This window comes from Leuciscus leuciscus (assembly GCF_965113295.1).
Source record: "Leuciscus leuciscus genome assembly, chromosome: 15".
NCBI lineage: Eukaryota > Metazoa > Chordata > Actinopteri > Cypriniformes > Leuciscidae > Leuciscus > Leuciscus leuciscus.
In genome coordinates, this window is record NC_138739.1 from 7,131,160 (window position 1) to 7,155,050 (window position 23,891).

The 23,891-nt window shown below is 41.8% G+C and overlaps 1 protein-coding gene and 1 long non-coding RNA gene across 2 annotated transcripts in view; one reads left to right on the forward strand and one right to left on the reverse strand.

The window, feature by feature from the left end:
* Positions 1-4,105: 4,105 nt before the first annotated feature.
* LOC309476037 (uncharacterized protein) overlaps positions 4,106-23,891 on the reverse strand; it is a 76,132-nt gene continuing 56,346 nt past the window's right edge. Inside the window, exons 7-8 of the mRNA XM_082139158.1 lie at positions 4,345-4,488; positions 4,106-4,245 (exon numbers count right to left, since the gene is read on the reverse strand). Coding sequence (XP_081995284.1) covers positions 4,229-4,245; positions 4,345-4,488 — 161 coding nt within the window. The 3' untranslated portion in view covers positions 4,106-4,228. The remainder of the gene's footprint in view (positions 4,246-4,344; positions 4,489-23,891) is intronic.
* Positions 12,754-15,994, forward strand: LOC309475752. Its single transcript, XR_014197835.1, has 3 exons — positions 12,754-12,930; positions 13,018-14,369; positions 14,460-15,994. It is a non-coding gene; the product is annotated as an uncharacterized lncRNA (long non-coding RNA).

Genomic DNA, 23,891 nt, shown 5'->3' on the forward strand with positions numbered 1-23,891 from the left:
ATGGAAGTCAATGGGGCAAAAACAGCCACGAACAGTAAATGAGGGAGAAAAAGTTAAAATCTGATGCTGCACAAAAACTAACAATGCATCAAAACCAATGTTGTTTCTAATCTTTGACATGTCCAAGACTGTGATAAAAGGTAAAAAAAAAATCCAGTCCACAATCACATTTTATATTGAAAATGAGTCATTTTGTGTGTTTTTTTCCCCAAATCAGTGACATCATTTACAAATTTGGCAATTAAAGAGTTAAAATCCTGATTTTTTTTTAAACATTTAGTATTTTTGAGCAGGACTGAGGTTGATTAATAGATTTATGCAAAAAAAATTGAAAAAAATATTTATCTGATACATTTTTACAGCAGTTTAAAGTAGTGGCTGTTTTCAGCCACGAACATAACGAAAGGTTGTAAATTTGAACAATGCACAAGGGTTAATGAGAAAAAGCACTGTAACCTGTAAATGTTATTGTTCATTTAGAGAAATTTGCAGTTGTTTACCAGAGATTTGGGGTTTGGAAAATCTGGGTTTACAACAAGATCTCTAGGTTTTATGAATGCAGATTTTGGTATTTTGGCAAATCGGAGCAAAATAACACCTTTAAAAACACATGTTAGTTTACATTGGTCTTCTCTTCTGAAGAAACTGAGAAGTGAAGAGGCCTGGATCAATGTTTTCCTGAAATACAAGTATAACAAGAGTACACTATAATCCTGTATACTAACAGTAACAAGGGTCAGAAAAAAAATTCAAAAGATTGAGTCAAAATATTCCAAGATTTTATTGAACCAAAAGTCTCCAAAAAGACCAAAAAAAAGCCTCTGACCCACTGAGCGCCTCCTGCTGGATGAACTGACGATCTATCAGAAAAATAATGTACATTTAATGAGTAATTAACTAATGATGTTGCAGGAGACCCGGCCGACAGATTAACTGTAACGCTGGTTTCACACACACTCCGTGTGCAGTGTGTATGCAGTGCAGGAGCAGCACGCGCTGTTGTGCTTTCACATGTGCTGCGTTTGCAGTGTGCAACTGATCTACGGCTGTACCACAAACACAACATCTGTCTATTTCAAATCACTCTTTTTATTATCAGCTTTTATTATCAGCGTCTTTTATAAAATAATATAAAAAAAAAGTTTCAGCATTGTGATTCTATTTGTGCACAGTAGTACTATAGGCCTATTCAATGCATTACTTCTATATAGATTTATATATTAAAGTATTATTAAAGATGGTTCAGAGTAATTTCAACCTAGGGTCCTTTGCACCATGAGCTCGAGCCAAAGATGACTGGTGAGTAGATATTGAAGAACTTGAACTAGATAATGAACTTAGCTGGATGGTGATCTTGATCTCTTGTATATAGATGATGACTGTGGATACATCAGGCGACAGATGACGGCATCTTCGAGGTAAGTAGCAAACTGGTAAGTGTTTGGTTAGAGTCTGTGAAATCACATCGGGACGAGACCAGACCACAAAGTGAAGGAGAAGTGCCTCTTTATAGTGTGTAGATGATGATGTGCAGGTGCTGATGTAATCAGGTGATCCGGTGATGGCTGATAGTGCGCAGGTGAGAAACAAGAGGGATGCTGGGACGTGTAGTGCCGTTGAGGTGTGTGACAGGAGAAGCCATGCACATTTATGATCATTCCCAAAAACAGTGGTAATGTAACTGCTCTGATTGGAATTCTAACTTCATTTTCTACTAAATGGTTTAAGGTTGTTTTTTGTACAACTTTTAGAAAGAAAAAAAAATGACCGAAGGTAAGCTGTACCAGAAATATTTCAAACATAAATAAGTAAAAAATAAGTTCAAACTGAGCGTCAGAACGGGGAAGAATGGTGATTTAAGTGACTTTGAACGTGTCATGATTGTTGGTGCCAGACGGACTGGTCTTGAGTATTTCAGAAACTGCTGATTTACTGGGATTTTCACACACAACCATCTCTAGGGTTCACAGAGAATGGTCAGAAAAAGAGAAAATATCCAGTGAGCTGTTTTTAGTTTGAGTTCACTCCTGGTCTCATGTTTTGTTCAGTGATTTGAATAAAATATTTCTCAGTGCAGTTTCAACATGTCTGGTTATTTTCTCTGAACACTTCAACATGTGGTTTTATTCTTCTTTATTCGTTTCACAGTATTCGTCACAAAATACTGAACACAGCGCCATCTAGTGGCTTTCTTGAGTAACAGACACAATCACTGGATCTCATTACAGATTCTGAGTAAATAACTCCTGATAACATGTGAGTTCAGGGTGAGCCACTAGATGGAGGTGTTGCTCCTCAGACGAGACCACAGAGACAAATCACACTAGAGATTTTAAAGGGTAAATAACATACACAGTTTAACCTAATCTCATGTTAATCTTGAGTACCTATAGAGTAGTAGTGCATCCTTCATATCTCCAAAAAGTCTTTAGTTTTATCATATTTATAAAAGAAAAATACAGCTTTCCGATTCTCTCCGGAAAAAGCCGAGGTGTGCCGTGGGTGGAGCTATAGAGTCAACATATATTCACTTATGTGCTGATTTCCAGCAAAAGATAGAAATCTGATCCAGTTGTACTTACATGATTGGGGTCTTTTATCACTGGGACCGCTCCACGTTTTAATAGCAAACGATTTGCAAATCCAGCGTCGACCTGGGCCTTGTTAATAAAACATTCGTCACTGAAATGACCAGAACACACAACCGCACTTGCTACACTCCGTTGCTGCCCCAGAAAAACAAACTGCATCCACTGTTCCTGTAACGCTGGGTTCTTTGGGAAGCTGAACACGGTAAGCTTTCCCTCACATCCAAAAACACACTTTGAGACATTCTTGAACAAATCCTATGCAGCGCTGCCGATGATTTCCTGTTGAAGCGCGTTGATGTGCGCGGTCTCGCTCTCCTCTGGTCGACGTGTGCGCGGGCGCGCTTTTCTGAGAGAAATGCTCATATAAGGAGTTCCACTCTCGTCTACGTCATTAGATCCAAGATCGAAAAAAAACAGCCAAAACTTGTACCAACCCGGAAGTAAGATTTTCGGCACAGAAATTCTCCGTTATTCGTCCAAAATATTTTTTTTTAACTTTGGCCATGTTTAGCATGAGAATCCATCTCTTTAACACTGTAAACAACTCTGAATACATGAAACACCATTGTACCCCCCCCCCCCCCCCCCCCTTTAAGACTTTATCGTTGGAGGAAATGGAGCACTGATGAGAGCCAAACTAAAAAATCTTTTGTTTATATTTGATTTAATTATTATGATTGGCCGATACTATATTCATAAAAGTCAAATGGACATGGACATTTGGAATGAAAAAATGGCAAATTTTGAACAATTTAAAATTGATATTAAAATATATTTACAAACAATATCCAAATATAAAAACTTAAAAGCAAGGAAAACTACACAGCTATTTAATAGGTTCAAGTTTATTTTTCCGTTTTTTTTTCTGTAAAATGACTTTCTTTCTCTCTTTCTTTCTTCCTTTTTCCCCTTGTTTACCCCTATGGTTATATGTACTCCTGTATGTACATTATGTTTTGTTGTTATTAAAATACATAAAATGTTTTTAAAACCAGTATCGTGAGATCCTTGACGTGATAATAAACAAGAAAAATATATGTGATTCTGCATGTGATCTGTAACACGAACTTTACACAGTATTGTATATTTTTCTTGCAGTAAATCTGTAAAAAATACAATTTAAAAACATTTAAAAAAAATAATATTTTAGCTGTATATTTTGTTTATACCGGAATATATTGCAAAAAATAATAATAATAATAATAATAATTGGTAATATTAAATAAAATATTTTTTTAAAGATAGGCTATAAGAAGCAACTGTGAAAAAAGTAGAAATAAAGCTGTATATAGTACACTGCTGAAATATTTTAAATATACATAAAGTTTGTATTCCTCTGAATAAATCATGAGAGACTCTTGAACCTCAGAGTGAGAAACTTTATTGATAAAGGCAAGAAAATACATACAGCAAATATACAGCAGTAGTAAAGTGAGATCTGTGTGTCTTTATTATTATTATTATTATTATTATTGTATCTGAGAGAAATATAAACAATAAAGTGACACTTAAAATCTGACACTGAAAGAGAGCACAAACTCAAATAATCATCAGTATTTATTATGAAAAAAGAAAAAAAAAAAACACTAGAAGAACAAAAACACACTTGAAGAACCTTTAAAGTTCAGCGTTCTGCTTTAGATTTCGATACTTCCTGAAAAAGATGAACATAAAAAGCCATACATTAATAAATCTCACAGATATTTATACATGCAAAATCAGTTTGTGAGAAATGACATCATCAATCATGTACCTGATGTGTGAATATGTGCTTGATCTTGTTCAGCTCTTCTGGATCTGATCTCATAAAGCACAATAATGACAGTAGCCACGCCCACCAGAGCAGAGAGGACCAATCGGATCACAGCCTCAGTAGGACCACAACAGTGGACAGAGTCTGAGGAATAAACACATCAAACTGAGATCAGATCAGTCAATAAACACTAATATCAGCGCTGACATCAACTAATATTTCTGAATACACATAAATATGATCAAATCTAATCAACAATCTTATATTCAGTTCCAAGTGAGTTTTTATACGGCCTGTCATCTCAAACTGTAAAATGATTCAACAATTCAACATGTAAATAGTAGATAAGAATATTTGAAGGAGAAGAAAAATTATCTTTACTCACCATAGACAGAAACTCTGAATGCTTTTGATGAGAATCTTCCTGAAAACATCAGTAGATCTGTAAACATCAGTAGTTTATAATCTCCAGCATGTTCAGTTGTGATGTTTGTGATGGTCAGAGATCCAGTTTGTTTGTCCAGCTTCAGTCTGTCTCTGAATCTCCCATCAAGAACATCATCATATACAGTGATTCTGTCGGCCCGTTTATTGATTTCTGCTATTAAAGTGTCTTCATCTCCAAACCTCCACTGAATCAGAGTATAATCCTCTATTTCAGTAAGATCAGAGTTTAGAGAGACTGAATCTCCCTCATTCACTGACACTGACTTCACTTCATCTGTCAAACACACAGAGAACAAACAGAAACAGGGTTTGCAAAGATTAATACTGTTAAATAACTTTATAATGGTTTAATATAAACAATATAAAATAACCAAAACAAAATGTTGTATGAATTGATTTAAATTGTTGTCATTAAAAACAGGTGTAAACGTTTTTGAACTCACCAATGACAGCGAGAATGAATCTCTTGATCTCACTGTTGATCTGTAGTTCATAATATCCATCATGTTCAGTTGTGGTGTTTGTGATGGTCAGAGATCCAGTTTGATTGTCCAGCTTCAGTCTGTCTCTGAATCTCCCATCAAGAACATCATCATATACAGTGATTCTGTCGGCCGTTACATTGATTTCAGCTATTAAAGTGTTTTCATCTCCAAACCTCCACTGAATCACATCATCATCCTTCATTTCAGTAAGATCAGAGTTTAGAGAGACTGAATCTCCCTCCATCACTGACTTCAGGACTGAATCACCAAACACACACACACACACACACACACACACACACACACACACACACACACACACACACACACACACACACACACACACACAACAAACAGAAACAGGGTCCATCACAGATTAAGACAATCACTTGATATATTATAAAAGTAAATATATTAAAAGTTAAAATTGAAATGAATATCATCATTAAACACCAGAAACAAACTGAGTTTGAATTATTAATTGTATCTTTGTGCTGATTAAAATATAAAACATGTGAAACTGATATTTAACTCACCAAAGACATAGAGACTGAATCTCTCTCTGATCACACTGTTGATCTGTAGTTCATATTCTCCAGTATGTTCAGTTGTGATGTTTGTGATGGTCAGAGATCCAGTTTTATCGTCCAGCTTCAGTATGTCTCTGAATCTCCCATCAAGAACATCATCATATACAGTGATTCTGTCGGCCGTTAAATTGATTTCTGCTATTAAAGTGTTTTCATCTCCAAACCTCCACTGAATCACATCATCATCCTTCATTTCAGTAAGATCAGAGTTTAGAGAGACTGAATCTCCCTTCATCACTGACACTGATACATCAATTAACACAACAATACGCCCTTCTGAAAAACAGAGTTTTTCACAGATTAAAGCTTTAAAATCACTTGATGTTGGTTTGATGAAGCTTCACTAAAATACTTGTAATCTTGTAAATGTGAAGTGATTAATATTCTGCAGAAGTTCTTTAAAGAAGTTTTTTAAAAGCCTATATGTATTGGTATACTATTATTACAAAACGGTTTGATGTTGAACGGTATCATGATAATGTGTTTTACATTCTGGAAAATTAAGGATAATTTTCTTGCTTCAGTATTCTCGAGAAAAGGAGTTTTCCCGTAGCGTAAGCTAAACTTACGCAACACGAGAGTACTCTCGTAAGAGAACTAAAAAAGACACTTTTACTATAATGTTTAATGTCACACTAAAACTAAAGCTGTTGAGTAACTGACCTTCATATTTATATTATTTTATTTAATCAATCCATATTAACTGAGTTCTCTTACGAGAGGTCTCTCGTACTGCATAAGTATCTTACGCTAGGGGAAAACCTCTTTTCCACGAGATATTGAAGCCAAAAAATTATCCTATAATTTTGTATTAATGCAAAACGTGTTGCAGCAGCATGCAGACATGGGCGAGACAGCTCGCGCGCCCATTGGCTGCTCTGCGGCAACTGCATCAGCCTACTGAGCGAGGCCTATAGTGACGTCAGACCAATGAGGGCGCTTCACGCCCACTGCGTCATGTCCCGCCGAAACGGGCGTGGCTTAGGCCTATAAAAGGAGGCTCGGGGGCAGCTGATCCCTGATTTTTCATCTCTTCAGCGAAGCTCACGCATCGTTGGATCCCGAGAGAGAAGCCGCACCATCTGAAGAAGCCTTTCAGCGGGACGAGCCATCATCTGAAGCCGCTGGCCACGCCGCCTTCTACTGCCGCTCCCGCTGCGCTATCCGGCGCCTGTATCCTTTTACTCTCTGTTCTTTTTCAAGATGCCTTCTTGCGGCTCGTGCAGAGCCCCACTCAGCGACGGGGACCGCCATGTCATCTGCGTTTCCTGCCTGGGTGAAGATCATGCAGCGCTCGCCGACGGCAGCTGCCCTCACTGCAAGCTACTGCCTATGGCGACTCTGAGGACTCGTCTGGCAGTTTTCTCTGAGCCTGCACTTCCGCCCGCTGCGCTGCTGCGCCGTAAAAAGCATTGCGCTCAGCGGGTCCCGGAACCTTCTCCAGCCCGCCAAAGCTCGCCGGTTCGCCCGCTTGCTTCGCCGGCTTCAGTTGAGTCGCTTCCTGATGCACAGCGGCCCGCCGCCGCTTCTATCGAGGATGCTGACTTGAAAGCCGCATCTGGGGAAGATGACACCTGCTCTCTGCTGGCATCGGGCAGCGAGGATTGGGCGAGCTCTGTGGATCTCGCGCCTTCTGCACGTAAACCAAGCAAAAGAGCTAGCATCGAGATGGAACTGATGCGTGTACTCGCGCTGGCCGCGGTGAGCCTCGGCCTCGAGTGGTCTACGCTTGAGCTTCCCTCTCACAACCGGCTGGATGGTTTCTTCCTTCCTGGGGAGCGTGCTTCGCCTGAGTCCAAACCGGCACCCTTTCTTCCTGAGTTACACGAAGAAGTTGCCAAAGCTTGGAACGCTCCTTTCTCAGCTCGAATGCGCTCGTCTGTTTCTCCAGCATTCTCCACTGTTGATGGTGCTAAGAACAGAGGATACCATTCACTTCTGCCAGTCGAAGAGGCGATAGCAGCACACCTTTGCCCGCCCTCTGCTGGACGGCGTGCAAAATCGGTTCTGCCCTCTAAAGCCTGCCGCATGACGTCAACACTGCTCGGTCGCGCTTTCTCCGCTGCTGGGCAGGCTGCGTCAGCGCTGCACATGATGGCCACTCTGCAGATTTTCCAGGCCGATCTCCTCCGAAAACTGGACGAGATGGGACCAGATGCAATCTGCGTGGCAGACTTGAGAAGCGATTCGGGCCTCGCTCTCCGCGCTACTAAGTCCGCTGCACAGGCCATAGGACGGAACATGGCTTCTCTCACCGTTGCTGAGAGACATCTATGGCTGACGCTCTCGGAGTCTGAGTCTGAGCGCACCGCGTTCCTCGACGCCCCGCTTTCTTCTGCTGGCCTCTTCGGATCCTCTGTCAACGACTTCGTGGAGAGATTCGCCGAGGTGCAGAAAGCGTCACAGGCCTTTAAGCACTTCCTCCCGAAGCGCTCCAGTTCCGCAGCAGGCCGTGCGAAACCACCCGCTCGGAGCTCACAGCCTCCGCCCTCTGCCGCTTCATCGCAGCGCCGACAGGATCGCAGCTCGAGGCCTCGCTCTCGCTCGACTAGCCGCCGCCCTGCTCCGCGTGGGCCACGGCCAAGGATTGCGGTGAAGCCTGAAGCCCCGAAGCCATCCTAGCACGCCTAGGAAAGCGTCGGTGTTCGAGTCCCGCTGTGGCCGGACTTTCACCGAAGCTTGTCGCTCGTTCAGTTCCAGTAAATGTGACTGTTCCAGCATATTCTGCAGTGTACAAGCCGGAACAGCTGCCCGCTTGCCTGCACACAAAAGCCATTTTTACGGCTACCCAGATAAATCCCATAAAGAGTGTATTTTCTGGTGTCCTGGCCACGGCCGATGGTGCTATAAGTGTAGAGAAGATGCCCACTGCCCAGTGCCCATCCCTGCACACATGCACAGCCCTTCACACAGGGCCCGCGCTCATAAAATCGACTCAGGTCGATCGCGCACCCAACATAGTAAACGTGCCCACTGCCCAGTGCCCACAAACACTATGTTCTGCATGTCTCACGGTTTCTGTAAAAACGTGTGCGCTCGAAGACAGTGCGCTCGAAGCAGTAAATGTGCCCGCTCCCCCGCGCCCACACTTACTCACAGACATTATAAGTCCTACGGGACTCGCCCAGCCCTCCCTCACTCGGTTACACCGCGTTGAGCGCCCGCTACGCATTCTGCCCGCTTTGATCAGCGCGCTCCCCGCCTCAAATGTCACAGGCATAATGCCTATGTTACAGCGCACCGAAGCGCCTCTGCCGCCAAGCGAGCAGAGCGAGCTTCGCATTCAACCCCTGGCCACCCATGCAGATGCGTGGGCAGTGCTTCCCGGGGTTTCGGAATGGGTGCTAGACATTATAAAAGGAGGCTATTCGCTACAGTTTTGTCGACGCCCTCACCGTGTGACGGCGCGCGTCGAAACCACGGTAAAAACAGAAGTAGCACACCTACTTCGAGCCGAAATATCAAAACTGTTGAGAAAAGGGGCAATAGAGCCTTTATCTCAAGCTCAGAGCGAAGGGGGGCTGTACAGCAGATACTTCCTGGTACCGAAGAAAGACGGGGGTCTCAGACCCATACTAGATCTAAGACATTTGAACAAAGCATTGGCGAAACGCCGATTCAAAATGCTCACGACCAGAAAAATCCTCGCGCAGATTCGCCGAGGAGACTGGTTTATGTCAATAGATCTGAAGGACGCGTATTTTCAAATACAAATAGCGTCACGTCACCGGCGATACTTGAGATTCGCCTTTGAGGGCCAGGCTTATCAGTACACAGTCCTACCGTTCGGCTTGTCCCTAGCACCCCGTACATTTACGAAGTGCATGGACGCAGCGCTCGCGCCCCTCATACTCCGGGGCATGCGAGTGTTCAACTATTTGGACGATTGGCTGATTCTAGCTCAATCTCACTCAGAGCTCGTAGAGCACAGGACCGTTTTACTCGAACACCTCGAGAATCTAGGTTTAAGAGTCAATTGGGCGAAGAGTTCTCTGATCCCCAGTCAGATGATATCTTTTCTGGGCACAGAACTGGACTCGCAGTCTATAGCGCGGCTGTCATCACAGCGCGCACTAGACATTCAGCGCGCAGCGAGCTTTTTCCGCTGTGGCGTGACCGTCCCGCTCAGGAAATTTCAGAGGATGCTGGGTCTCATGGCCTCAGCATCATCAGTTCTTCAGCTGGGCTTGCTCCGCATGCGCCCCCTGCAGTTCTGGTTAAAAGCGCGGGTACCGCGCAGAGTGTGGGCATCCGGTCAGCTTCGTCTCAAGGTCAATCAGACTTGCGTTTTAGCTCTGAAACCTTGGAAAGCGAATGACTGGTACCAATCAGGTGTAAGCCTGGGGACTTCCTCGAGGGTGAAAGTGGTGTCGACTGATGCCTCCACCTCGGGATGGGGAGCGCTGCTCGAGGGCAGACCGTTCTTTGGCCAGTGGTCAGAACGGGAAAAGCTTCAACATATAAACTGCCTAGAAATGCTGGCAGTGGACAACGTGCTGACGTGCTTCTGTCCTCAGATAAAGGGCCACCACGTCTTAGTCCGCTCGGACAACATGTCGGTGGTGTCCTACATAAATCGCCAGGGCGGTCTCAGATCCCGAAACTTATACAGGCTGGCGGAACGCCTCCTGTTATGGGCTCAGCGCAACCTGTGCTCGCTGAGAGCAGTGCACGTGCCTGGGCTACAGAATTTGGGGCCAGACAGACTGTCCAGGAACAACCTTCCGGCGAGCGAATGGTCTCTACACCCACATACAGTCGAACTGTTGTCTATGTGGCGGCCATAGCAGCGTTTTCTAAATCAACGCTTGGTCAGTCAATAGGAAGGAACGATTTAGTCATCCACTTCCTCAGGGGAGCTAGGAGGCTGAATCCTCCCAGACCCCCTCCAGACCCCCCCTGTGTGGGACCTTTCTACGGTGTTGGAAGCCATGAAAGGTGACCCATTCGAGCCTATCCAAACGATTAACTTCAAACACTTGTCTTTCAAAACAGTGTTCTTACTGGCTCTCGCTTCAGTGAAGCGCATAGGTGACCTACACGCGCTCTCGGTGAGCGCGGCGTGCTTGGAGTTTGGGCCGAATGACTCGAGAGTCATACTCAAACCTAGGCATGGTTACGTTCCAAAATCCCTCAACACACCGTTTCGGGCTCAGGTCATTTCCCTGTCCGCCCTACCGGTCTCTGACGAGGAAGGGGACGCAAGCTTTCTTTGTCCAGTTAGGGCGCTAAGAGCTTATGTGTCTCGCTCGTCTGCTTTTAGACAGACAGAGCAGCTGTTTGTTTCGTTCAGCGGGCGATCCAAGGGACTAGCTGCTTCAAAACAGAGCCTATCCAGATGGATAGTTGACGCCATAGCGCTGGCATACACTGCCAAGGGCTTACAGTGCCCGTTGGGTGTCAGAGCGCACTCCACGAGAGGCGTGGCCTCTTCGTGGGCTTGGTCTAGCGGGATTTCCTTGCAAGACATATGTATGGCGGCGGGCTGGGCCTCACCGTCTACATTTATAAGGTTTTATAACCTGGAGGTTCCCGCCTTACAGGCCAAGCTGTTGTCGGTGTAAACCACATCAGTTCAGGCCGGATCCCGCCCTGTCTGTGTGATGTCACAATAAACACTTGCGTCTATGAACGCTGCTGTATATGGATAGAGTGGTTCCCCCTCCTCTTTCCAGGACTCTCTGTGAGTTCCCTTGGTGATTATGCACTGTGAATCCTGGGCTTCGCCTTCAGGTTTATTGGTGTTAGATCCCAGCACGCACAGCGTTTTGCATTGGGTCCCCTAGCGTAAGATACTTACACAGTACGAGAGACCTCTCGTAAGAGAACGTACTCGGTTACTAACGTAACCTCGGTTCTCTCTAGAAGAGGGAACGAGTACTACGTATCTTGCCATGCATGCAACACACTCTGGTTCGCTTCAGCGATGAAAAACCAGGGATCAGCTGCCCCCGAGCCTCCTTTTATAGGCCTAAGCCACGCCCGTTTCGGCGGGACATGACGCAGTGGGCGCGAAGCGACCTCATTGGTCTGACGTCACTATAGGCCTCGCTCGGTAGGCTGATGCAGTTGCCGCAGAGCAGCCAATGGGCGCGCAAGCTGTCTCGCCCATGTCTGCATGCTGCTGCAACGCGTTTTGCATTAATACAAAATTAAAGGATAATTTTTTGGCTTCAATATCTCGTGGAAAAGAGGTTTTCCCCTAGCGTAAGATACTTACACAGTACTCGTTCCCTCTTCTAGAGTACGTTTTGAACGATTAGTAACCGAGTACGTTTTGAATTCAAACTTGATCTGACAGAAGAGAGAAAAGAAAAGAAAGTGTTAGTATTAACTTAATGTAGAAAAAGAGTAACAAGCACCACTTGCAGTTTTTTCCGATTGCTAAACAACAGTGAGCACAACTGGAGCTACATGTGCAAAACTCTAACTACAGTCTGCACAACCAACAGTCACCTGAGCTAAACAGTTCACATCACCTGCAAAACTCACTCCAAGCAACACAACTCTTAACACATGGCTCAAAACAAGCTTGTGCATAGTGTTTGGCTGCACTCAAACAGTGCAGCCAAACACTATGCACAACCCTCACTGAGATAACACCAGAGGTGGAAAGAGTACTAAAATATTCTACTCAAGTAAAAGTACTATTACTTCAATGAAATTTTACTTAAGTACAAGTCAAATTACAGGTCTAAATATCTACTCAAGTAAAAGTAAAAAGTAGCTAATTTAAAATTTACTCAGAGTAAAAGTTACTGAGTTACTTTTTAAACCACGGGGGCGGGGCGGAGTGGGGGACTCTCCCAGGTTGTAGATTTTCACAGTATGATAACCATCTCAGAAATGATCACGGTGTAACAGTCACCGCCTGTCACAGCGTTTCTTTTAGTTCAATTGCGGGTGCTATTTTTTTCCTAGCCACTAGGGGGATACAAGAGGGCACATTGAGATAAAACAGGAAGCAGTAGAGTAAGTGATAAGGTCTGTTTGATGCTTCCTCATGGTTGTTTGATTACTGGTTCCCAATCCTGTTTGAGAAACTGTTTGTTTCCTGCTCAAACGTAAGTTGAATTGTTTGTATGAATTGTTTGGGTGAACTGATGTGGAATCTATATAGTTTAATTGATGTGTTTGATGTTTTCTTGTAGAGGATTTGTTTGGGATGTAACTATTGCTCATCAGCTGTGGATACTGCTAAGTGTTTATGATCAAACACTCTGCTTATACTACTGAAGCACTCTTCTGATTCATTTGCTGGGAAACCTTACGACTCACCAAACAACTAAGCGTTGGACAACCTTCTAATTCATCACTATCCATCTTTGCACCTATGTTCAAACTACAGATAAGACTGGTTTCTTTCATTTTCTGAACTGTTGGGGTTCGTGAGCCTCAGAGGACTGTGTTGGACATTTCGATATACCTACATGTATATACTAGCTCATGAATGAATTGTATCTCTGTATACAGGTGTATGTTCTGTGATTATATTGGGTTTTTGGATAATGAATGAATGAGTAAAGCTTTAAATATATGAAGAAAGAAACACTACACCTGTTTGTATAAGAATTTATTTTAGATCTTTTCCCACTGAGACAAATTGAGCATTGCACACAAGGTGACTCCCCTTTTGAAAAGTAGCTTGACCAGTGCAAAGAAGCTGGGACTGTTATAGATTGGTGGCCCGTACGGGGACCCTTGTGTTGTATATTTATGTAAAAGGTCTATGTGGAGATTGTGTAAGGCTTGCATTGGGTAATAGAAATGTCGATATCATCACGTGGTGCAGAGGATGAGTATGAACCCCCTGACGATTTCACAGCTGGTCCGTTTGTGACTAGAAGAGATCCACCTCCCCTAAAAGATCTTATAAACACTTTTAGTGAACTGTACCTTGACTCAGACAATGAAAATGACTGTGATGATCAACTTGACATTCCCTTTCCTCCTCCTCCAGATGATATAATTTCTGATGTACATCTCACCGAACAGGTTAGTCATGGACTAACTGAGCGAGTTACAAATCTGGAGGGTGAAGTACAAACTTGCCTACAAACGTTAAGTCAATGCTGCTCACAAACTAAAGTGAGCAATCAGTGTAAGCATCTAGAAGAAAAATTGAATTACAAAATTGAAAGGGAATGTGGAAGAGTTAAGCAGAGCCTTGAGTTGAGCATTCAAGATTTGGGAAAGTCAATGGTTGACTGTCTGAAGAGAAGAGACGCCCAAATCGATGCCAAACTTAAAAGTTATGCACATGTTGTATCTACTCCAGTTTCTCATCCAGTGTCCAGATCAACTTACCACATAAGACCTCACCAAAGTACCAACTTACCCGACAATTTTAATGATGTATTTTATCGTCCACCTGTAAAAGCTGAATTTCCTCAATTTGATTCTGATGATCCTGTCTCTTTCGTAGAACGTTGTGAGGAGTATTTTGCAATTAGACCCCTCACAGATTCTGAAATCCTCGCATCCCTTACTTCTGTGCTAAAGGGTACGGCTAAAGACTGGTGGTTGGCTGAGAAAAGACATGTGATTACCTGGAAACAATTTAAGCAAGAATTTTTGCATGCTTTCCTTACAGATGATTATGAAGCTGAGGCCACAAAACGTCTTTTAGAAAGGAAACAAGGATCAGGAGAATCCATTCGTGATTTTGCTTACCACTACCGAGCCCTTTGTCTAAGATGGAAGAAAGAGATGACGGAGAGAGAGATTGTTCAGGCCATTTTGAGAAACTGTAACCCCAGACTGGCAAGTTTATTGAGAGGAACTGTGAAGGAAGTGAGTGAGTTGGTGCGAACTGGAACACAAATTGAGAGAGATTTTGAAGAAGGGAAACGGTATTGGAGCCAGGTTAATGCTGAAACCCAGAAAAGGAAATCCCCATTTGAACGAGATTCTCTGTCTAAATCAAGTCCTTCTTCGACCCGCATTCTACAACCTTTGAAAAGTGAATCTCACTTAAAGACTCTGACTTTACCCCTGTGGATCCGAGGAAGATACTTTCAAGCTCTGGTCGATACTGGAAGCTCCCTAACTCTGATACAGGAGTCATGTTGGAGGCAGCTGGGGCATAAAGAACAGCTAAAATCAAGCCGTGGGCAAACTTTCAGTCAAGCCAATGGTCAAGTATTGCCTGCAATGGGAGTATGGAGTTGCGAATGCGAACTACACGGAAGAAGGTATGAAGTTGAACTGTTTGTAATGAAAGATGAGGATCTCACAATACCCATGGTGCTAGGTCTGGATTTCCTGGTAGCCACTAGAATTAATTTGGATATTGGTAATGTTCTGTACACTTTACCTGCTACCATTGATTATCAAGAAGAAACATTTTCATTCTTGACTCCTACTACCGATACATTGCTGGCACTTTTAATTGCCTTACCCATTCCAGAAGAAACGACAGAAACCAGGCAATATATTCAACAGCTGGTCACCAACGCTGATACTAATTCCCTATACCAGTCACAACTTCATAACCTACTCCAAGAATGGCCTACTGTCTGCACAAGTGAAATAGGACACACCAAGGTAGTTAAACATCGCATTATCACCACCAACGAGGTACCTGTTCGTAAGAGGGCTTACCGTGTGTCACAAGAAAAACAAATCTTCATTGAGCAGGAGATTAAGTCGATGGTGGATAAGAAGATCATACGTCCTTCATTTTCTCCTTGGGCTGCTCCTGTAGTATTAGTCCCAAAGAAAGATGGTGGACAGAGATTTTGTATTGATTTCAGAGGGCTCAACGCCAAGACGTATCTAGATGGTTATCCAATGCCTCAGATCCATGATATCCTTGAGTCAGTGCACGGAGCTGCATGTTTCAGTACCCTCGATCTTAAAAGTGGATACTGGCAAGTGGAGATGGATCTTGAAAGCATTCATAAAACTGCTTTTGTGACACAATCAGGACTATATGAATTTTTACGATTACCTTTTGGCCTTAAAAACTCGGCAGCCTCGTTCCAACGTCTTATGGAGCTTGTATTGAAGGATCAGAAAGGAAAAAACTGTTTTGTGTACATTGATGACATTGTAGTGTACTCAAAATCTGAGCAAGATCATCTTATCCATCTGAGAGAAGTGTTGCAGTGCTTACACAAGGCAGGTTTAACTTTGAATCTTCAAAAGTGCAACTTGATGCAGAAGTCATTGAAATTTCTTGGACATGTGATTTCCGTTGAAGGAATAAAGACAGATCAAGACAAGGTCAATGCCGTTAACCATTTCCCTGTACCGAAGTCTCTGAAGGAAGTGCAACGATTTCTGGGTATGGCAGGCTGGTACCACAGATTTGTTCCAAATTTCTCAGAGAAGGTTGCACCATTGCATGCACTGAAAAAGAAAGGAGCTACTTGGATGTGGACAGAAGAATGTCAGAATTCCTTTGAGTTGATTAAGGGTGAGTTGATTAGCGCACCAATCCTCATTGCACCTGACCTGAGTAAACCATTCAAAGTCCAGACAGATGCAAGTGATCTTGGAGTCGGAGCTGTCCTGACCCAGGACATTGAGGGAGTGGAACATGTAGTGGCCTATGCTTCACGTCTTTTAAGAGGAGCTGAAAAGACGTACTCCGTTTCGGAAAAGGAGTGTTGCGCTGTGGTATGGGCAGTAGAAAAATGGAGGCCTTACTTAGAGGGACGACCATTTGAAGTGATCACCGATCATGCTGCTCTTACCTGGGTCTTCAACCATCCAAAACCTTCATCTCGGTTGATACGCTGGGGCATTCGTCTGCAAGAGTTTGAGTTCACTGTCAAGTACAGAAAAGGACAATGTAATATTGTTGCAGACACCCTTTCTCGTGGTTTTGATGAATCTTCATCACTCCGTCTACTCACTTTGTCAAAACCTAAGGATTCTTCAAATGCCTTTGCAACTTTTCCCATAGACTGGTCAGATATTGACAAAGCCCAACAAGAGGATGCAGAAATTCAAGAAATTATGGCTGAAGTACAATCAACCTCTGTTACAGACCCTAATCGTATACACTACGTTACGAAGAATGGTTTTCTTTTCAGAAGCCTATCTCAAGGGCCGGAAGGAGAAAAACTTCAACTTGTCATTCCTACTTCCTTGAGAGCTGAATTTCTGAAATATGCTCACGACAATCCATTAAGTGGACATCTCGGCAGACTCAAGACGTTGTTAAGACTAGTGGACGTATGCTACTGGCCAACGATACGTTCTGATGTATGGAAGCATTGCAAGGAATGCCAGGTATGTCAAAAGTACAAACCGACCGTTTCGAAATTAGCTGGCCATATGCAGTCGACACCGGTAGTGGAACCTGGGCATATGCTGGGGATTGACCTCATGGGGCCATTCCCTAGAAGTCCGAAGCAGAACGAACATCTCCTCGTAGTAGTGGATTACTGCTCAAAATGGGTGGAATTGTTCCCATTGCGAGTGGCTAAAGCTCCGCAAATTTCACGTATTCTGGTGGAAGAAATTTTCACCAGATGGGGCACTCCCAGGTACTTAGTGTCTGACCGTGGAACACAATTCACTTCTCAACTCATCAGTTTAATCTGCAAACAATGGAATGTCATCCAGAAACTCACTACTACTGCACACCCACAGACCAATTTGACTGAACGAGTAAATCGAACCCTCAAAACTATGATTGCCTCATATGTGCAAGACCATCATCGCCAGTGGGACAGGTGGTTAGCCGAATTCCGATTTGCTATCAATACGGCGTGGCAAGAAAGTACTGGCTTCACTCCAGCTGAAGTCATGCTTGGTCGCAAATTGAAGGGACCTATGGAGAGAGCTGTTCTGAGACCCCCTGACCCAAATAGTCCAGCCTACCCTATCCTGGAAAAGTCAGAAGAACTGATTCGAACTGTGCAAAGGAATGTTGAGAAGGCCCAGAGCAAACAACGCAAGTACTATAATCTTCGAAGGAGACAAGCTCACTTTCAAGTAGGAGATTTAGTATGGGTTCGTACACATCCTCTGTCGCGGGCTGATGACGGTTTTATGGCTAAACTGGCTGCCAAATGGAAAGGTCCTGCGAAAGTGGTTAAATGTCTTGGACCTGTTAACTACTCAATATCATTCATTGAACAGCCAGAGAAGGTAGATTCTTTCCATGTGCAGAATTTGAAACCTTATTTTGGCAATATAGGAACAGTGCTAACATGAGGGGACGGATATGTAACAGTCACCGCCTGTCACAGCGTTTCTTTTAGTTCAATTGCGGGTGCTATTTTTTTCCTAGCCACTAGGGGGATACAAGAGGGCACATTGAAATAAAACAGGAAGCAGTAGAGTAAGTGATAAGGTCTGTTTGATGCTTCCTCATGGTTGTTTGATTACTGGTTCCCAATCCTGTTTGAGAAACTGTTTGTTTCCTGCTCAAACGTAAGTTGAATTGTTTGTATGAATTGTTTGGGTGAACTGATGTGGAATCTATATAGTTTAATTGATGTGTTTGATGTTTTCTTGTAGAGGATTTGTTTGGGATGTAACTATTGCTCATCAGCTGTGGATACTGCTAAGTGTTTATGATCAAACACTCTGCTTATACTACTGAAGCACTCTTCTGATTCATTTGCTGGGAAACCTTACGACTCACCAAACAACTAAGCGTTGGACAACCTTCTAATTCATCACTATCCATCTTTGCACCTATGTTCAAACTACAGATAAGACTGGTTTCTTTCATTTTCTGAACTGTTGGGGTTCGTGAGCCTCAGAGGACTGTGTTGGACATTTCGATATACCTACATGTATATACTAGCTCATGAATGAATTGTATCTCTGTATACAGGTGTATGTTCTGTGATTATATTGGGTTTTTGGATAATGAATGAATGAGTAAAGCTTTAAATATATGAAGAAAGAAACACTACACCTGTTTGTATAAGAATTTATTTTAGATCTTTTCCCACTGAGACAAATTGAGCATTGCACACAAGGTGACTCCCCTTTTGAAAAGTAGCTTGACCAGTGCAAAGAAGCTGGGACTGTTATAACGGTTTACAGTATTAATCAATTATTAAATAAATAAATAAACGGTATTATATGGTTGTTTATCATCAGTTAAATTAATGAAAACAGGGTTTTTTTTAGTTGAACAAATGCTTTTATTATAACAAATTCGAAAACCATTTGGGCCCAGTTTCCCAAAGCGTTCTTATCTCTAAGTAGTTCTTAACCTATTCCTTCACCTCTCTCTTAACCTTATGGCACGATTCCCGAAACGTTCGTTCGCAAAGTATATCTTCTGTAAGTCACACTTTCGTAAGGTTGGTCTGGACCACTCTTAGCTTTACCTTATCACTGTTGCAGGTCTATATTCATATAATTCTGAAGTTTTAATACACCCAGACAGTATTAAATTAGGCTAATTCAAGTGTTTTCATGCAAAGAATAAAATTGTCATTACACTGATTGTTGTTAGATTTTTAATTATATTATACAATATTATTAATTTAATTAAAACGCTCTTTTAAAGGCCAGTGAAAGCATAGGCTACTGTCAGTTAAGTCCTATTCGGATGCTAATATTGTTTCTCATGGGCCCGTCCGGTATTTTAAACATTTACAGGGGTAAGTCAGTGATTTTAGTGCCGTCCGAATCCATAATATCAGTGTTTTTCTCACCCAACCCGCGTAAAAATCCCTGGCCAGGTAACGTCGCACGTAAGAAGGTATATCTTAAGCAGCTTCCTAAGGTATGGTTTGGGGAACACACTTAGGAACATAAACAACTTTGGTAAGATATATCTTTTGAGCTTTCTTAGCGCGCTAAGAGTGAGCGTTATCGGGAAACCGGGCCCAGGTTTGTTTTGTTTATTAAAATTTCAATACAACTTGTCTAACCAACTAAATTCAATAATTGATAATGAATCAAATCAACAACTTATTTTTAACATTAATAATTTATTAAAATATTTAAGAATAATAGAGTCCTATGAAATTTATTTTATCCAGAAAACTATTTTTTTTCTTTTTATGAATAAATACAAATATATTATCAAAAACAGTGGTAATCAAATGTTTAAACAAACTTTTATCCTTTTATTTTTTGGGGAAGTGCTGCAAAACAGAATTACTAAATCAAATCATGGACAAAAAATGTTCCTTAAATAATATTTAAATAAATTGTCTTATTATTATTGTTGTTGTTATTATTCTGTGAAGTGCTTTGTATTGAAGGTCTACAATAATATTATATTTCTTTCATAATTTCTCCTAATTAAACCTAACTTTTATTTTGACGGGTTGTAGAGAAGACCTGTTCCAGAGTGTATTTGACATTGGTTTTTCTCAAATAAAATGATGAAAATGCTCATTAGGCGTTCTCTCAGAGCAGCTCTGGAAATGTCCATGTATTCATGTCCTCGTATTGTATGTGAGACACTGAAAACACCTTGAGCTTGAGTACTGTATGTATAGACGAAGCGGCGCAGCTCATTCCCACAGAGACACGCAGATCAAGTGAGTATATAGCAGTCTTTTCGTGCTTTAATATTCACAGACCATGTCGCGATTTGATTTAGTGCACAGCTCTACTTTCGATTTATTTATCCATCCATCAGTTTGCGTCTTTTACGTGACATCTGCTTTAAGGTCCTTGCACACCGAGTCCGAAATTCGCAACCGAAATTTTCGCATGTTAAAAAACAAATAGGCTACGACCTCACGTCTTGATTTTCTGCGTTTTTCGCATTCGTTGCAAACATTTTCAATGGTGTTTTGACAATTCATAGCCACCGAATGACGAATACGAAAAAAAGCATACGAAAATTTTGGACTCAGTGTGCCAGTAGCATTCAATTTGCATGACTGGATTCCGGTATTCCCTCTGCATCTAAATATAAATGGGACATACATTTATCCGCGCAGAGGGATGGTGTTCTGTGTTTCCTCCTTTTTGCATCCACACTTTTTGCAAATTGTATATCTATCCTCGAGGACAACCACGCGCAGTCGTTTACTGCACATCCAAATATTGTCCATACTGACAATGGTTCGCTTCGACGGTGTTGCATCACTTTTTTTCTTTTGCACATTTGTTCTCCCGCCCTTAGTTGCAGTAGTTTCCGGAGCGCGATTTTTATTTTCCACCCTTGTATTATTAGTTATTTTAGTTCTTTTTTTTACTCAGTAACGGATATGATTTAAAAATGTAGCGAAGTACAATACTTCAATCAAAACGTACTTAAGTAAAAGTAAAATTACAGATTTTAAAAACTACTTAAAAAAGTAGAAGTACACAAAAAAACCTACTCAATTACGTATTGCGAGTAAATGTAATTCGTTACATTGAAATATATTTGCATTGTGGGTCACTTATATTTATCATTTTGAAATATATTCTGAAATATAACAAAAATATATGTTACTGTAAGTGTGAAATATATTTACATATATTTACATATATTTAACTAAAATATATTTATTGGGCCAATTTCGAATATTTGCATATATTCCAAAAATATATTTCAAATATATTTCGTTTGTGTATGGGAGCCTTTCAGCTGAAATTGCAATCAGCAGTGTTTGAAAGGCACAAGGCTGAAATCTATTCTGTTTTGAATGTGTGGTTCACAGTTTTGACAGCAGTGTGTTAGCATTTGAACAAAGTGCTGTAAATCCACAGTGTTGTGCAGGTTGTGGTTAAAGTCATGGGATAAATGTGTATAGTTTTGAAAACTGTGTTCAAGCAATGAAAAACGAACTAGAGTTTGGTCCACATGAACTGCTGCTGTGCAGACTGTAGTTAGAGTTTTGCTCCAGTTGTGCTCACTGTCGTTTAGCAATCGAAAAAAACTGTAATACTGTGTTTGACCCCCTTTCGCCTTCAGAACTGCCTTAATTCTACGTGGCATTGATTCAATAAGATGCTGAAAGTATTCTTTAGAAATGCTGGCCCATATTGATAGGATAGCATCTTGCAGTTGATGGAGATTTGTGGGATGCACATCCAGGGCACGAAGCTCCCGTTCCACCACATCCCAAAGATGCTCTATTGGGTTGAGATCTGGTGACTGTGGGGGCCATTTTAGTACAGTGAACTCATTGTCATGTTCAAGAAACCAATTTGAAATGATTCGAGCTTTGTGACATGGTGCATTATCCTGCTGGAAGTAGCCATCAGAGGATGGGTACATGGTGGTCATAAAGGGATGGACATGGTCAGAAACAATGCTCAGGTAGGCCGTGGCATTTAAACGATGCCCAATTGGCACTAAGGGGCCTAAAGTGTGCCAAGAAAACATCCCCCACACCATTACACCACCACCAGCCTGCACAGTGGTAACAAGGCATGATAGATCCATGTTCTCATTCTGTTTACGCCAAATTCTGACTCTACCATCTGAATGTCTCAACAGAAATCGAGACTCATCAGACCAGGCAACTGTCCAATTTTGGTGAGCTCGTGCAAATTGTAGCCTCTTTTTCCTATTTGTAGTGGAGATGAGTGGTACCCGGTGGGGTCTTCTACTGTTGTAGCCCATCCGCCTCAAGGTTGTGCGTGTTGTGGCTTCACAAATGCTTTGCTGCATACCTCGGTTGTAATGAGTGGTTATTTCAGTCAAAGTTGCTCTTCTATCAGCTTGAATCACTCGGCCCATTCTCCTCTGACCTCTAGCATCAAGGCATTTTCGCCCACAGGACTGCCGCATACTGGATGTTTTTCCCTTTTCACACCATTCTTTGTAAACCCTAGAAATGGTTGTGCGTGAAAATCCCAGTAACTGAGCAGATTGTGAAATACTCAGACCTGCCCGTCTGGCATCAACAACCATGCCACGCTCAAAATTGCTTAAATCACCTTTCTTTCCCATTCTGACATTCAGTTTGGAGTTCAGGAGATTGTCTTGACCAGGACCACACCCCTAAATGCATTGAAGCAACTGCCATGTGATTGGTTGATTAGATAATTGCATTACAGTAATGAGAAATTGAACAGGTGTTCCTAATAATCCTTTAGGTGAGTATATATATATGTATATATATGTAAAGTATCATATTTCATATTGATGGCTCTATTTTCTATTTTGTTGTCCATTGTGTAATGATTGATTGAAAGAATAAATTAATTTGACCACAAGTTGTGGTGTTTGATGGAAATATTTGCTTATGTTGCATGTTTTTAATGTTTTGTGAGTGTTAGAGCATTTTGCTAACAAAATGAGTCATTTTGGCCATTGGGCTTCAGTTTTATTCTGTGTGTTAACTATTTTGAAAATGTGATGTCAGAGTGGGCAAATGTGTTTAAGCAATCGAGAAAAACTGTAACAAGTCTAAAACAAGACCCCTGCTTAGCCTTTCAGCTGAAATTGCAATCAGCAGTGTTTGAAAGGCACAAGGCTGAAATCTATTCTGTTTTGAATGTGTGGTTCACAGTTTTGACAGCAGTGTGTTAGCATTTGAACAAAGTGCTGTAAATCCACAGTGTTGTGCAGGTTGTGGTTAAAGTCATGGGACAAGTGTATAGAGTTTTGAAAACTGTGTTCAAGCAATGAAAAGCGAACTAGAGTTTGGTCCACATGAACTGCTGCTGTGCAGACTGTAGTTAGAGTTTTGCACATGTGACTCCAGTTGTGCTCACTGTCGTTTAGCAATCAAAACAACCTGTAAATGTCCAGCCAACAAAAGTCACACTTACCTTGTAACTACATGAACAAGAGTATATTTCTCCAGTATTTAAGCAAAAGTTGCAATAGTTCTCAGTGCACTTTTGTTAAAAGAAAGTCCTGTATAAATGCACAGATATGGACCCTATAATTTTTTAAAAGCCTATATGTATTGGTATACTATTATTACAAAAAGGTTTGCAGTGTATGTTCTCACTAAATTGCTCTCAAATGTAAGATTGTTGTATTATAATAGTAGAATAAGTAACTCTTAGTTCTAAAATACCGACAGTATAAATAATTTGTTAATTCTTCTGGTTATTACCCCTTTATTCCTAAAACTTTACATGTTGTAGGTACACTATAATTACAGAAAGTTACACTGTAAATTAGTTTTAAATACGCAGT